The sequence below is a fragment of the Ascidia mentula genome, chromosome 8 (assembly GCF_947561715.1).
Source record: "Ascidia mentula chromosome 8, kaAscMent1.1, whole genome shotgun sequence".
In the NCBI taxonomy this organism is placed as follows: Eukaryota; Metazoa; Chordata; class Ascidiacea; order Phlebobranchia; family Ascidiidae; genus Ascidia; species Ascidia mentula.
The window spans coordinates 17611697-17628226 of record NC_138573.1 but is presented as its reverse complement, the minus strand read 5'-3'; the positions used below and the strand labels follow the sequence as shown (position 1 = coordinate 17628226).

At 37.9% G+C, this 16530-nt stretch overlaps 1 protein-coding gene across 1 annotated transcript; it reads right to left on the bottom strand.

The window, feature by feature from the left end:
• Positions 1-1366: 1366 nt before the first annotated feature.
• On the bottom strand, positions 1367-10799 carry LOC145912153 (galactose-3-O-sulfotransferase 2-like). The gene is made up of 5 exons (XM_082999565.1): positions 10721-10799; positions 9438-9654; positions 2906-3014; positions 2427-2541; positions 1367-2241 (listed from the first exon to the last, which is right to left on the bottom strand). Exons 1-5 carry the CDS (start codon positions 10797-10799, stop codon positions 1367-1369), a joined length of 1395 nt encoding a protein of 464 aa, XP_082855691.1.
• Between the last annotated feature and the right edge of the window lie 5731 nt (positions 10800-16530).

Sequence of the window (16530 nt, the reverse complement as noted above, 5' to 3'; positions counted from 1 at the left end):
TGATTTTTCCCAAAGATTTTACTATACCACGATATGAAGGTGCTGCAGTGTAATATAGGCGTGGGTGTGTCAGCAAACCGGTATCTGGAATGTGGCGCAGGAGGGAAAAGGATACGCGTAAAACCCGTGCGTTTTGTCACTCATCACTGCTGGTCTTCTCACATAGCAGCGGCGCAAAAACAAATTATCCTACCTAGGACTGATTCCAATTTGTCAAGTAGATATCTCTATTTTTACAGTTATGTAGATTTTGCCAACTTATATATATATAAGACATGGTCAGTATCATTGAAAAACAATAAAGTTTTAACCAGCGGTAATTCAAAAACATGCAGATGTTAAACTGTTGGTACACCCAAGCTGCTGCACACTTTAAAAACATGATATAGATTCCGCCTTTAAAAACGCGGAATTTGTTATTGGAGGCTTCATCAAAACAATTCCACTGTGGAAAAGGAAAAGAGTGCACACCTACGCCATTTTCCCGTACTGTATGTATATTGACAACTGATTGTTTGATTAAAATTCAGGGCAACTGATAGTTTGATGAAATCGGATTGAAAACGAGTGGTTTCTCTAAATGGAAGCGAACACCATACATTGTATATTATTTATTTCAGTTCTCCGGACGTGATAGCACCAATGGCCGTTTTACACGTCATCCATCGTTAGTAACAACTAAAATTTAAAAATACAACATACGTAGGCGACGATAAGGAGGAAATGTTAAATAAAATCAACGTTAACAAGTTATTGTGTGCGTTGTTGCTCAGCATCGCCCTCAGCTGGACACAAACATGACAACAACAACAATGTGTTGTTTTTTAAGCTGCATACCAATGGTGATCAGACCTTACAGGTCGAAACAGTGGCCATTGGTATGCAGCTTACACAATTCATATTATTGGCTGCACTTTGCTTATCAACAAGTTAATACATTGCACGCTTTAATAATGCCCACGAATGTCATGGTGTGTAGTGGGGGAAGCCGCATCATAAACCCCAAAAAACACATTTTTGTTGTTGTCATGCGGCTCGCATAATTTATTTGTGTTGTAATTTCCATTCATAGCTTCAAAGCATGTTAAGCATGATTGGCATATTAGGATTCTGCATTCATGTCTAAGCGGGAATAAAATAAAACCGAGCTCATTTACTCATCAAATTGCCAGGGTTGCACAAGAAACAAATATCAAAACAGAAATTGAATGCTGAACTGGCAATGGTCCCAAATATTTTATTGCAGTAAAGAAAATGTCAAGCGAGCAACTGAATTGATGCAAACTACTGATGATACCTGCATGCAAAAAAACAAACAAATTAGTGTTTTTTACCTGCATATTTTTCAATACCTATGACCCCACATTCAGCTTGGTTTAGGACTATTCTTGATTTTAAACTGAAAGTCATAAACGATGTTACTGAATGCGTTTTCCGGCATCACCAATTCCCTGCAAGTAGAATTGGATTCAACTTCTTTTTTAAGTTTGTAAGAATTAACAGGGACATCTGAAGGCTTGTAAAAATGTTTTAACATCAGTGGATCTTTTATCATGGATGAGTCCACCGCTTTTCCTCCTTCGATGCACAATTCCGTAAGATTGCTTTTAATATTTTGTAGCTCATTTAACCTTCCTCTCATCCGATCAAATCCGTACTTCTCAATTTTTTTCCACAAGGTGGCGTTAAAGTGGTCGAACAATGCGGCGTCGGCGCGGTTCCAACGTCGGGCTTTTTCACTCAATCGTGATTTTGCTTCGGAATCAACTTTGCTTTGAGGTCTTGCGTTTAAACTAAGACACGCAACTTCATCCAGTGACCAGCAGAGGGCGTCGCTGAGCAGTACCATCGATTCTTCGTAATAATCCGAGACAAGAATCAACTCGAATTGTTTCTCGATTTCTTGAATGACATTTTTAATATAATGTTCGGTTTCATTCGTGTTATCGTAACCAAAGTCGTACATCAGTGGATTCTTAGCGAAGAACCAGTAAGCGGAACGACCGCGGCTACTGGATCGAAAATATTCCTCCGCATTGTCCAGCCACTTTTCTGGGGATTCCCCGTGTCCGACACGCATGAATGCAGGCACGAGTTTCCACAAGTAATCGAACATCGACTCGAACAAGGATCCGGGTTCTCGAACGATGGAAAAGTAGAATGTATCCGGTGGCATTATTTTCGTCACTTCCGGTTGGTTGAACCGCATGTGGTGGCAAAGTATATTGAACGTTTTGTTCACTGCAAGATTACAAAAATCACTAACTTACAATGAGCAAATAAAAAATAGTGTCTAATGTTAACGTTAAAGGTACATATAGAAGTGCATAAATTTTAAAACCCTTTGTAGCATTTTATTTACAAATTTAGCAATGAAATGTACAAAAATAAATAATCATTCCGACTTTAGACTTTTAAAGTCTTACCGTATGGATTTGTGACGGCGTTGGCGTAAAACTTTGTTGGATAAGCAAAGTTGTGTTTGTTTGTTGGCAGTGCAAACGTCAGGTTATGGTGTATGCCGTAACGGAACAAAACGTTCTATAATAAATACTTAAATATAACAATGTTGTTGGTAACCTAAATAACCCATGGCCCAATATGCAAATGGCGACCACAAAGGAAAACAACGAAACGCATCCTGACCCGTTGGTCATTGAACCAATTTATCTTGGTTGTGAAAATCTGTGAAGATGAAAACTTTGCTCGAGATTTATATTTTAAATCGAAATGTTACGATATGAAACCAATCTGATGAACCTTTCCAAAGAAATTGCAGTTGACATCAACTTAAAACTTGCTTCAAATACGTGACTTCACAGTTTCAAATTACTTGTTATTCCGCTGATAAAACATAGAAATATACACGGTGGTTTATCTCCATTTTGGCATTAACATGGACAACCTGAACGGCCGAACTTGCGGTTTTGTGAGTTTTTAGAAACATAACATTGTTTTGTCGCTTGCATTCGTCCATGGGTTTTGTGGTAGAAAAGGTTTTGAAATTCCGTCTACTGAAATAAAAAAAGGAACAATTAATGGTCGGCTAATAACAACGTAGCCAAATAAGACAAAACGCCTTCAAATTATATTCCCATCAACAAATTATGGAAGTTTACATATGTTCAACGACTTGTTTAACTAACTTATTCAGCGTATACCATGTGATACGGGTTTATGAATAAACAGAATCATTTCAAGATCTACCAATTTTTGAAAGCGATTTTGAGTGTTCAGAATCGTTATTTAGATAATGTCGATAAATACGTTAAATCACACACAGAATTATCTGAGTTGTATGCTTTGCCTGTTGACAGACGAGAGAGCAAACACACAAGTTATACATAATGAGAGAAAACATCGCTCACTTCCTAAACTTTTTCATTGTATGAACGATTCTGTACATTCACGAATGCCGCGATAATATTATTTGCGTTAAAATATACTGCGAAAATTTCCTTCCTTTCGCAAGTAATATTTGGATAAAAACAGTCAAGGAAAATATAGTTCTCCATGGCAATATTAATTTAAATTTCAACACGGTCAGTCGAAACGCAACATAAACAGACAATCGTACGTTTTTCTTTGTGAGTATCTTTCCAAGTTGTATCCAAAAATGGCAAACATCGTCAAGCAACATGTTAATAAAGCAAAAGATACTTTGATCCTTTTGATACGTCCCCCCAATAACATGGTGTCTATAGGGGCTTTACTGTATTAGAAACCAACACAACAACACAGTCTACGGCGTTACCAATGTTATTGCCTGAAAACAAAACGCACAGCTTCTTGTCCGAAGATATTCCGCACTTACTAATTATGGAAAAATTACCATTTTTAGGTGATTGATCAAATTTATTTTTAATCGTACCCAAAACATTCGTAATTTTTAAAGCTTGATGCATACCGACTACTTGGTATTTCGATTAGGTGCAACATACCTAATATATAAACAACAACCTAAATAAACCTTTCTTTATTAAATCGGATCTGCAGCATACAAATGAAAAGTCCCCCTCCCCCCACCTCTGTGCATCGACTCATTACACAAAATTCGCCGCCATCTGTAATGACGTATTATTGCGAACCATAGATTTATTCTGTAAGGACCCTTCTTTGTAACTATTTCTCCGTCCTATCGCTGGTAAACGGTTGGATTGGATAACAATACTAGTAGAACATAATTGTAAACTCATTATCATGAGTGGCTATTCGCTGTAATTAACAACTTGCTATCACCAACCCAAGCACCGGGTGAACCTGTTTGTAATCAGTTTGCCAAATACCCACAAAAATTCTGATGTGGCCCATCTTGACATTCCAGTTTTAATTTCACCGCTGTAGCCAGAGGCAGTTTAAGGTACGAATCTTAACCTCACCAACACCGCTTGTTGCATGCTTAGCCGCATTCTCGCCTAAATATTTCCGCTTGACACCTCAGCCAAGGATGTTGTCATGCGGCTCGCTCAATTTATTTGTGTTGCGATTATCGATTCATAGCGGATTTTGCAATGATGTTCATGTCGGAATAATATAAAATCAAGCGCATTTATTCATCAAATTACCAGGGTTGTACAAGAAAGAAATATCAAAACAAAATGTGATCACAAATATAGTTCATTGAGATCAACGCAATGTCAAGCGAGCAACTGAATTGATGCAAACTACTGATGAAACTTGTTTTTATGAAGCACCCAAGATACAACAAAATCGCTAAACTATTTCTGATATAAGCATGTGCGTTTAATTAATTTTTCTCGCTTTACGATGTAATCACAATGTTTACATCACATAGCAATTATGCCCAGAAGCTTGTTTAAATTCTGCCTCTTTCAAGGCACAAACTTTTCCAATTTTTTTTGTATATTTGTGTATGTATTTTAATTTCTGTTCTCCATTTGTTTCTTGCTCGAGGTAAATTGAGCACGATTATGTAGCTCACATGAATGCAGAATCCTAAGATGTTAATCATGCTTAAAATACTTTTGCAATTTGGACGTTTTTAACAAATGTAAAATATGCAGCGGTAAATGGAAATCACAGCACAAATAAATTAATCACAACATCGTTGGCTGAGGTGTCAGTCAACGGAAGTAGTTTAAGCGAGAATGCGGCTAAGCATGCAACAAGCGGTGTTGGTAAGGTTTAGCGTCGTACCTTTAAACTGCCTCTGGCTACAGCGATAAAATTATTGCTGGATTATCGAGAAGGTCCACAACGGATTACGCAACGAGATATAGCAGCTGAATACGCAGAAAATATGGAAAATACAGAGGTCACTAGGACCAAAACAACTTTAATGTACAGTTTTTCAGTTTATGGACGTTCGCCATGTTGGCAAGAAAAATGTTTGTAGTTTGGCGAAAAACTAGGACTGACATTTTGATGATTACTTTAACATTTAAGACTGTCTGATGGTTGCTTTTTCATGTTTCGTCAAATTGCAGAAAGTTATGTTTACGTAACTTGTAATGTATTTGCTTCCATACGAATGAAACGTTGAAATATGTCGGTGTCAGTTCTAATGTTCACATAAGACGAAGCTTATTTGAGGGAAAGTTGAATGCAATCAGACTGAGTTTCCTTTGGTGCGAGTCTGGCACTAACGTGTGAATTTGCGCTGTGTCATTTGGATAATTGTAAGCCAGTGTTTGCGCGTTAATCGCTAAATTATGCTTGAGTCTATTAACAGAACCGCAGCACAACACTGTTCCAGAAGGTGTGAGGAGAGATCTATGCAATATGCCTGGGTGTGTTAAAATCCTTCGACTGAAAGGCAAGCCTAAATGACGTTGTAGGAAAATAGACTAGAGATTTAACAAAGTTATTCAAAGTGTTGAGAAAAACTGCAAATTTGTCAAAAGTTTTCAAACAAGCGAAATGCAGTAGGGGACGATATAACAATAAAATGTAAAGCTTGATCCAGCAGCCTGTAATTTTGCTATAATCCAACCTGTATAAGTATTGTGCGTCAGAACTACATACTTGGATTGTTGTCATATATGAAATTATTTTATGACAATAGTTATTACAGTGATCTTATGTAGTTATTATGCCTGCTGATAGCAATGGTGTTGTTCCAACTTTACTGTGTTTACCTTCAAAGGCAGTCAAGCATACTGTAATAAGTAGAGCGTAGTTTGTGACCCAATTGGGCAAAATAGTTGCCGACACGCCGTTACGCACCAGTGGCCATGAAGAATCTTACCCAATCTTAAAGTTCTTCAAGCCCTTTTCTCCCTGGAATTCTATTTAGAAAACGTTTCTCGCGTCACTCAATTGAAACAATGTTTACCTGGTTGCTTTATACATTTGTTAATGCTAAACGTTTTTATCGTCATGTCACTGGGGTCGTGGATTGAACCCTTCTCTCATAGCAACATTTCGCCTCTATTAGTTTTTTTCAAATTGTCACTTATCCAGTGTAAACAAGGACTGTGGATTCGTTTTTTTGAATAACTTTAAGATTGTGACAAAATTTGACGTAGGGGGCGATGTTTACATTTAATGGGTGGTGAAAGAAGAAACAAAACAAACAGCTTATTTTATCCATAATAGACACGAAATGGACACAATAATTACAATGCCCAGCACGGTATACGGGGATTCTTTCGGCAAACAAACCTAGCTCAAATGTCCCCCTTTACGTTCGAATAGATTTTGCTTCGCCAAGTGCAGCTTTGAATGACACTCCATAGAGAGTTCGATTCTGAAGGGCTTGGTTTTGTCAATGTGTAGGCAAGAACGTGTTTGAAAACGCACTTAGGTTTCTTTCCTGTTTAGCATTTATCTACCAGCACAAGAATTATAGACAATGTACAAAGGTAAGTTATATATACAAACAGAGATATACGTAGTTTCCTGCATTTAAAGAACCTGCCGACCCCAATCCGAAACTTCAGAAAGCTTCAAATCATTGTCATGGACACGCAGGGGCGCCACTGAACTAGTCTAATAAATTGTGTTCGAGGTCAAATAAGTTCACAATAGAATGTTAGCTAACAAGGCAAGACTGGGCGACTGAAACTCTTGAAGCGTGTCCACCTCTTGTAAGTGGTAAGCAGTGTTAAGTGAATGGAGATACGGGAAAGCAAAACAGTTGGCAACTAGAGGCTAACCAGAGACTAAACTGAGATTAAACAGAGACTAACAACACAGCTTTCTATTAGCTTAGCAGGCAGTTATAGGCAACACAGGTAGGTTCTCAGATACTAAAACTTTGTTTGTATCATCAAGATAGGTTTAGAAAGGGATTGTTGTATGTAGAGAAAAGTTTGAATATTCGAAATGTGGGTTTATTTGGAAACAGTTAGATGTTTGTTGCAACTACATTAAGCACTCGTGCCACAAGAAAACGATTTGACACAGATAAACGGTCGCAATGGCCGATGTCTACTTGGCGCAAACAAATCTACAGCAGAGAATAATAGATCGGACCTGCCAACCAGTGGCGTTTATTTAATTTGTCTTATTGATTTCCCGTGCGTGTCCACGTTAGGGCTTTAAGGCACTTAGAAGCTGGAAGTATATTTGTAATTAAACCGCCTGGGGCTTGATAAGACTTCTGGAACAGTTTGGAACACACCTGGTTGGTCGGTTGCCATGACGAAGTAAGTTGAATTTTCATGAATATATAATTTAATGCGATTACCTCAATTGTAACTCGATACAAGGTTTGAATATACAACCGCTTTCGTATATTAGGTAGAGGTGTTGTCGTCGAGAAGCTTTAAACTGTGTCTGCCGTACACAGCAGATGAAAGGGTCGGCAGCATGAGCCGCAATGTACTAGTTGTGGTAAAAGACATTGGATGAAAGTAGTTGTTTTGAAATAAAAGCAATGTCATTGATTTTTCCCAAAGATTTTACTATACCACGATATAAAAGTGCTGCAGTGTAATATGGGCGTGGTTGTGTCAGCAAACCGGTATCTGGAATGTGGCGCAGGAGGGAAAAGGATACGCGTAAAACCCGTGCGTTTTGTCACTCACCACTGCTGGTCTTCTCACATAGCAGCGGCGCAAAAACAAATTATCCTACCTAGGACTGATTCCAATTTGTCAAGTAGATATCTCTATTTTTACAGCTATGTAGATTTTGCCAACTTTTATGTATATAAGACATGGTCAGTATCATTGAAAAACAATAAAGTTTTAACCAGCAGTAATTCAAAAACATGTATGCAGACATGCAGATGTTAAACTGTTGGTACACCCAAGCTGCTGCACACTTTAAAAACATGATATAGATTCCGCCTTTAAAAACGCGGAATTTGTTATTGGAGGCTTCATCAAAACAATTCCACTGTGGAAAAGGAAAAGAGTGCACACCTACGGCATTTTCCCGTACTATATGTATATTGACAACTGATTGTTTGATTAAAATTCAGGGCAACTGATAGTTTGATGAAATCTTTCGGATTGAAAACGAGTGGTTTCTCTAAATGGAAGCGAACACCATACATTGTATATTATTTAATCAGTTCTCCGGACGTGATAGCACCAATCGCCGTTTCACACGTCATCCATCGTTAGTAACAACTAAAATTTGAAAATACAACAGACGTAGGCGACGATAAGGAGGAAATGTTAAATAAAATCAACGTTAACAAGTTATTGTGTGCGTTGTTGCTCATCATCGCCCTCAGGTGGACACAAACTGCGCAAAAATGAAATAGAAATCCGAGTAGGAGGGCAAATTTCACCCAGGCTCTACTGAGTGAGGCAGTTCCAGACTAATAAGAATCAACTCACTGAAATATCCCGAAACGTTTTGTGTGGTTATGAAAATTTGACTTATGTTACGTGTATTTATCGTCTGCCGCAAATCGCCTTCAATTTTAATGCTTTCGAATGCCGCCAGCGAAAAATCAAAAGAGAAGAACCACGGCAAAGATACAAAGTAAATATTGCGTGTCAGTAGGATATATTCGTTGAAAATACAAAGTAAAGTTCTATATACTGGCGGCGTCTTGTAATGAACAAACGGAAATGTTGACTAATGTATTACTGTTCAAATAGACATGCTTTTACACAATATTAACAGGCGAATAACGTTAAAAAACTAAATTTTAAATTATATCATCAGATATTTTGTCAAATGATACGAGTGGACACGTAATAGCGCTATTGAGAAGGAATTTGGCAAACTTCAAAGCATAATCCATCAGATATTTAGACGGCTTGAGACAAAGACTAACTTGAGAAGTTTAATCTATCATTCCTTTAATGTTAGGAGATTTTCAATGGATCGAACTACGTTCAGGAAAGGGCAAGGCTTTTGTGAAGCAAAAATAGGAGGCCAACTAGTTTCGGTGGTGTTGTTTAGCAAACAAATATGTACAGCCTGTATCTGATAAGAACGTTACATAAAGATTTTGAAGGGGTTTGGAAAAATAATATGGGTGTTTATAATATAGGTGTTTTTGAGTTACACACATCGGATTCAGAGGTAGTTTTTGTTCGTTTTCGTCACTCAGTTTGCGAACACGCCGCTCAGAGTTCCTGTAAATAACAGGTTTTCGCGAGGTGTGACTGACGAGAAGGGAGGGACCTTTGCCCGACAATGCGCGTTTTACATCAGGACCATAACGCACGTCCCCGTTAGGGAAAAATGCACTGTCGCTACCATCTGATGACCGTACATTTGCCTTGTCTAGGTTTAAGTACGTGTTTTAGGCTTTATTGGTTAGTGGATGTCAAGAGAGAGTCTGAAGTGTTTAAATTGAACTCGAACCTTGACATTGTCAACGCTGGTTTAATTATTTCCCTGGACTAGGTCAAGAACGCTCACGTATGGATTCCACATTGAAACGAATCAATTGATATTTTTTATTACAGTGTGGAAATTATTTCTCTGCTGACTATGCAATGGAATAATGAAGTGTATGTGGTAGTAGGCAAAACGTTATAAAGCAAAGCGGTATTTCATAACATATCTAAAACTAATACTTTGACTCTCCAAAGTACAAACGCCAGATTGATTTATTGAAAGAAAGAACGTGGAAAAGTGATAATTATGTGTAAATAATTTTTTTCAAGGCACAAACCTTTCCAACTGCTTAATTGCATTTTTTTGGTGGTTGTGTATATATTTCAATTTCTGTTCTTCATTTGTTTCTTGCTCGAGGTAAATTGAGCTCGATTATGTAGCTCACATGAATGAAGAATCCTAAGATATTAATCATGCGTAACCTACTTTTGCAATTTGGACGTTTTTAACAACTGTAAAATATGCAGCGGTGAATTAAAATCACAGCACAAATAAATTAATCACAGCATCGTTGGCTAAGGTGTCAGCAGTCAACGGAAGTAGTTAAGCTAGAATGCGGCTTAGCATGCAACAAGTGGTGTTGGTGAGGCTTAGCTTTGTACCTTAAAATGCCTCTGGCTACAGCGATGTAATTATAGCTGAATATTGAAAATACAGAGGTCACTAATCGGGACCAAAACAAGGTTAATGTTTTAGTTTCGCATACCTACGGTTTGTCAGTTTATGGACGTTCGCCATGTTGGCAAGAAAAATGTTTGTAGTTTTGCGAAAAACTAGGACTGACATTTTAATGGTTACTGTGACGTTTAAGACTGTCAGGTTGCTTTTCATGTTTCGTCAAATTGCAGAAAGTTTTGTTTACGTAACTTGTAATGTATTTGCTTCCATACGAATGAAACGTTGAAATATGTTTGTGTCAGTTCTAATGTTCACATAAGACGAGGCTTACTTGAGGTAAAGTTTAATGCAATCAGACTGAGTACCCTTTGGTGCGAGTCTGGCACTAACGTGTAAATTTTCGCTGTCATTTTGATAGTTGTAAGCCAGTGTTTGCGCGTTAATCGCTAAATTATGCTTGAGTCTATTAACAGAACCGCAGCACAACACTGTTCCAGAAGCTGTGCGGAGAGATCTATGCAATATGCCTGGGTGTGTTTAAATCCTATGACTGAAAGGCAAGCTTTCCAAATGACGGTGGAGGAAAAATTTACTAGAAATTTAACAAATTTATTCAAAGTGTTGAGAAAAACTGCAAATTTGTCAAAAGTTTTCAAACAAGCGAAAGGCAGTAGGGGACGATATAACGTTAAAATGTAAAGCTTACAGTGATCCAGCAGCCTGTAGTTTTGCTATAATCCAACCTGTATAAGTATTGTGCGTCAGAACTACATAGTTGGATTGTTGTCATATATGAAATTATTTTACGACAATAGTTATTACAGTGATCTTATGTAGTTATTATGCCTGCTGATAGCAATGGTGTTGTTCCAACTTTCCTGTGTTTACCTTCAAAGGCAGTCAAGCATACTGAAATAAGTTGAGCGTAGTTTGTGACCCAATTGGGCAAAATAGTTGCCGACACGCCGTTACGCACCAGTGGCCATGAAGAATCTTACCCACTCTGAAAGTTCTTCAAGCCCTTTTCTCCCTGGAATTCTGTTTAGAAAACGTTTCTCGCGTCACTCAAGTGAAACAATGTTTACCTGGTTGCTTTCTACATTTGGTAATGCTAAACGTTTTTATCGTCATGTCACTGTGGTCGTGGATTGAACCCTTCTCTCATAGCAACATTTCGCCTCTATTAGTTTTTTCAAATTGTCACTTATCCAGTGTAAACAAGGACTGTGGATTCGTTTTTTTGAATAACTTTAAGATTGTGACAAAATTTGACGTAGGGGGCGATGTTTACATTTAATGGGTGGTGAAAGAAGAAACAAAACAAACAGCTTATTTTATCCATAATAGAAACACGAAATGGACACAATAATTATACTCGCCAATGCCCAGCACGGTATACGGGGATTCTTTCGGCAAACAAACCTAGCTCAAATGTCCCCCTTTACGTTCGAATAGATTTTGCTTCGCCAAGTGCAGCTTTGAATGACACTCCATAGAGAGTTCGATTCTGAAGGGCTTGGTTGTGTCAATGTGTAGGCAAGAACGTGTTTGAAAACGCACTTAGGTTTCTTTCCCGTTTGGCATTTATCTACCAGCACAAGAATTATAGTCAATGTACAAAGGTAAGTTATATATACAAACAGAGATATACGTAGTTTCCTGCATTTAAAGAACCAGCCGACCCCAATCCGAAACTTCAGAAAGTTTCAAATCATTGTCATGGACACGCAGGGGCGCCACTGAGCTAGTCTAATAAATTGTGTTTGAGGTCAAATAAGTTCAAAATAGAATGTGAGCTAACAAGGCAAGGCTGGGCGACTGAAACTCTTGAAGCGTCTCCACCTCTTGTAAGTGGTAAGCAGTGTGAAGTGAATGGAGATACGGGAAAGCAAAACAGTTGGCAACTAGAGGCTAACCAGAGATTAAACAGAGACTAACAACACAGCTTTCTATTAGCTTAGCAGGCAGTTATAGGCAACACAGGTAGGTTCTCAGATACTAAAACTTTGTTGGTATCATCAAGATAGGTTAAGAAAGGGATTGTTGTATGTAGAGAAAAGTTTGAATGTTCGAAATGTGGGTTTATTTGGAAACAGTTAGATGTTTGCAGATATATGAAGGTAAACCATTATTGTACCCAGGCCATAAAAAAACAACAACAATAAATTCCAAATATAGCTAAATAATTCAAATAATGCTGCAACTACATTAAGCACTTGTGCCACAAGAAAACGAATTGTCACAGATAAACGGTCGCAATGGCCGATGTCTACTTGGCGCAAACAAATCTACAGCAGAGAATAATAGATCGGACCTGCCAACCAGTGGCGTTTATTTAATTTGTCTTATTGATTTCCCGTGCGTGTCCACGTTAGGGCTTTAAAGCACTTAGAAGCTGGAAGTATATCTGTAATCAAACCGCCTGGGGCTTGATAAGACTTCTGGAACAGTTTGGAACACACCTGGTTGGTCGGTTGCCATGACGAAGTAAGTTGAATTTTCATGAATATATAATTTAATGCGATTACCTCAATTGTAACTCGATACAAGGTTTGAATATACAACCGCTTTCGTGTAACAGGTAGAGGTGTTGTCGTCGAGAAGCTTTAAACTGTGTCTGCCGTACACAGCAGATGAAAGGGTCGGCAGCATGAGCCGAAATGTATTAGTTGTGGTAAAAGACATTGGATGAAAGTAGTTGTTTTGAAATAAAAGCAATGCCATTGATTTTTCCCAAAGATTTTACTATACCACGATAAGAAAGTGCTGCAGTGTAATATAGGCGTGGGTGTGTCAGCAAACCGGTATCTGGAATGTGGGGCAGGAGGGAAAAGGATATGCGCAAAACCTGTGCGTTTTGTCACTCACCACTGCTGGTCTTCTCACATAGCAACGGCGTAAAAACAAATTATCCTACCTAGGACTGATTCCATTTTGTCAAGTAGATATCTCTATTTTTACAGTTATGTAGATTTTGCCAACTTATATATATATAAGACATGGTCAGTATCATTGAAAAACAATAAAGTTTTAACCAGCGGTAATTCAAAAACATGAATGCAGACATGCAGATGTTAAACTGTTGGTACACCCAAGCTGCTGCACACTTCAAAAACATGATATAGATTCCGCCTTTAAAAACGCGGAATTTGTTATTGGAGGCTTCATCAAAACAATTCCACTGTGGAAAAGGAAAAGAGTGCACACCTACGCCATTTTCCCGTACTGTATGTATATTGACAACTGATTGTTTGATTAAAATTCAGGGCAACTGATAGTTTGATGAAATCTTTCGGATTGAAAACGAGTGGTTTCTCTAAATGGAAGCGAACACCATACATTGTATATTATTTATTTCAGTTCTCCGGACGTGATAGCACCAATCGCCGTTTCACACGTCATCCATCGTTAGTAACAACTAAAATTTGAAAATACAACAGACGTAGGCGACGATAAGGAGGAAATGTTAAATAAAATCAACGTTAACAAGTTACTCAAAAAGTGTGCGTTGTTGCTCATCATCGCCCTCAGCTGGACACAAACTGCGCAAAAATGAAATAGAAATCCTAGTAGGAGGGCAAATTTCACCCAGGCACTACTGAGCGAGGCAGTTCCAGACTAATAAGAATCATCTCACTGAAATATCCGGAAACGTTTTGTGTGGTTATGAAAATTTGACTTATGTTACGTGTATTTATCGTCTGCCGCAAATCGCCTTCAATTTTAATGCTTTCGAATGCCGCCAGCGAAAAATCAAAAGAGAAGAACCACGGCAAAGATACAAAGTAAATATTGCGTGTCAGTAGGATATATTCGTTGAAAATACAAAGTAAAGTTCTATATACTGGCGGCGTCTTGTAATGAACAAACGGAAATGTTGACTAATGTATTACTGTTCGTGTAGACATGCTTTTACACAATATTAACAGGCGAATAACGTTAAAAAACTAAATTTTAAATTATGACATCAGATATTTTGTCAAATGATACGAGTGGACACGTAATTGCGCTATTGAGTAGGAATTTGGTAACCTTCAAAGCATAATCCAACAGATATTTAGACGGCTTGAGAAAAAGACTAAATTGAGAAGTTTAATCTACCATTCCTTTAATGTTAGGAGATTTTCAATGGATCGAACTACGTTCAGGAAAGGGCAAGGCTTTTGTGAAGCAAAATTAGGAAGCCAACTAGTTTCGGTGGTGTTGTTTAGCAAACAAATATGTACAGCCTGTATCTGATAAGAACGTTACATTAAGATTTTGAAGGGGTTTGGAAAAATAATATGGGTGTTTATAATATAGGTGTTTTTGAGTTACACACAGCGGATTCAGAGGTATTTTTTGTTCGTTTTCGTCACTCAGTTTGCGAACACGCCGCTCAGAGTTCCTGTAAATAACAGGTTTTCGCGAGGTCTGACTGGCGAGAGGGGAGGGACCTTTGCCCGACAATGCGCGTTTTACATCAGGACCATAACGCACGTCCCCGTTACCGTAAAATGCACTGTCGCTACCATCTGATGACCGTACGTTTGCATTGTCTAGGTTTAAGTACGTGTTTTAGGCTTTATTGGTTAGTGGGTGTCAAGAGAGAGTCTTGAGTGTTTAAATTGAACTCGAACCTTGACATTGTCAACGCTGGTATAATTATTTCCTTGGACTAGGTCAAGAACACTAACGTTTGGATTCCACATTGAAACGAATCAATTGATATTTTTTATTACAGCAGTCTGGAAATTATTTCTCTGCTGAATATGCAATGGAATAATGAAATGTATGTGGTAGTAGGCAAAACGTTAAAAAGCAAAGCGGTATTTCATAACATATCTAAAACTAATACTTTGACTCTCCAAACTACAAACGCCAGATTGATTTATTGAAAGAAGGAACGTGGAAAAGTGATAATTATGTGTAAATAATTTTTTTCAAGGCACAAACTTTACCAAATGCTTAATTGCATTTTTTTGGTGGTTGTGTATATATTCCATTTTTTGTTCTTCATTTGTTTCTTGCCCGATGTAAATTGAGCTCGATTATGTAGCTCACATGAATGAAGAATCGTAAGATATTAATCATGCGTAACCTACTTTTGCAATTTGGACGTTTTTAACAACTGTAAAATATGCAGCGGTGAATTAAAATCACAGCACAAAAAATTTAATCACAACATCGTTGGCTAAGGTGTCAGCAGTCAACGGAAGTAGTTAAGCTAGAATGCGGCTTAGCATGCAACAAGTGGTGTTGGTGAGGCTTAGCTTTGTACCTTAAAATGCCTCTGGCTACAGCGATGTAATTATAGCTGAATATTGAAAATACAGAGGTCACTAATCGGGACCAAAACAAGGTTAATGTTTTAGTTTCGCATACCTACGGTTTGTCAGTTTATGGACGTTCGCCATGTTGGCAAGAAAAATGTTTGTAGTTTTGCGAAAAACTAGGACTGACATTTTAATGGTTACTGTGTCGTTTAAGACTGTCAGGTTGCTTTTCATGTTTCGTCAAATTGCAGAAAGTTTTGTCTACGTAACTTGTAATGTATTTGCTTCCATACGAATGAAACGTTGAAATATGTTTGTGTCAGTTCTTATGTTCACATAAGACGAGGCTTACTTAAGGTAAAGTTTAATGCAATCAGACTGAGTTTCCTTTGGTGCGAGTCTGGCACTAACGTGTGAATTTGCGCTGTGTCATTTTGATAATTGTAAGCCAGTGTTTGCGCGTTAATCGCTAAATTATGCTTGAGTCTATTAACAGAAATGCAGCACAACACTGTTCCAGAAACTGTGAGGAGAGATCTATGCAATATGCCTGGGTGTGTTAAAATCCTTCGACTGAAAGGCAAGCCTAAATGACGGTGTAGGAAAATAGACTAGAGATTTAACAAAGTTATTCAAAGTGTTGAGAAAAACTGCAAATTTGTCAAAAGTTTTCAAACAAGCGAAATGCAGTAGGGGACGATATAACAATAAAATGTAAAGCTTGATCCAGCAGCCTGTAATTTTGATATAATCCAACCTGTATCAGTATTGTGCGTCAGAACTACATACTTGGATTGTTGTCATATATGAAATTATTTTATGACAATAGTTATTACAGTGATCTTATGTAGTTATTATGCCTGCTGATAGCAATGGTGTTGTTCCA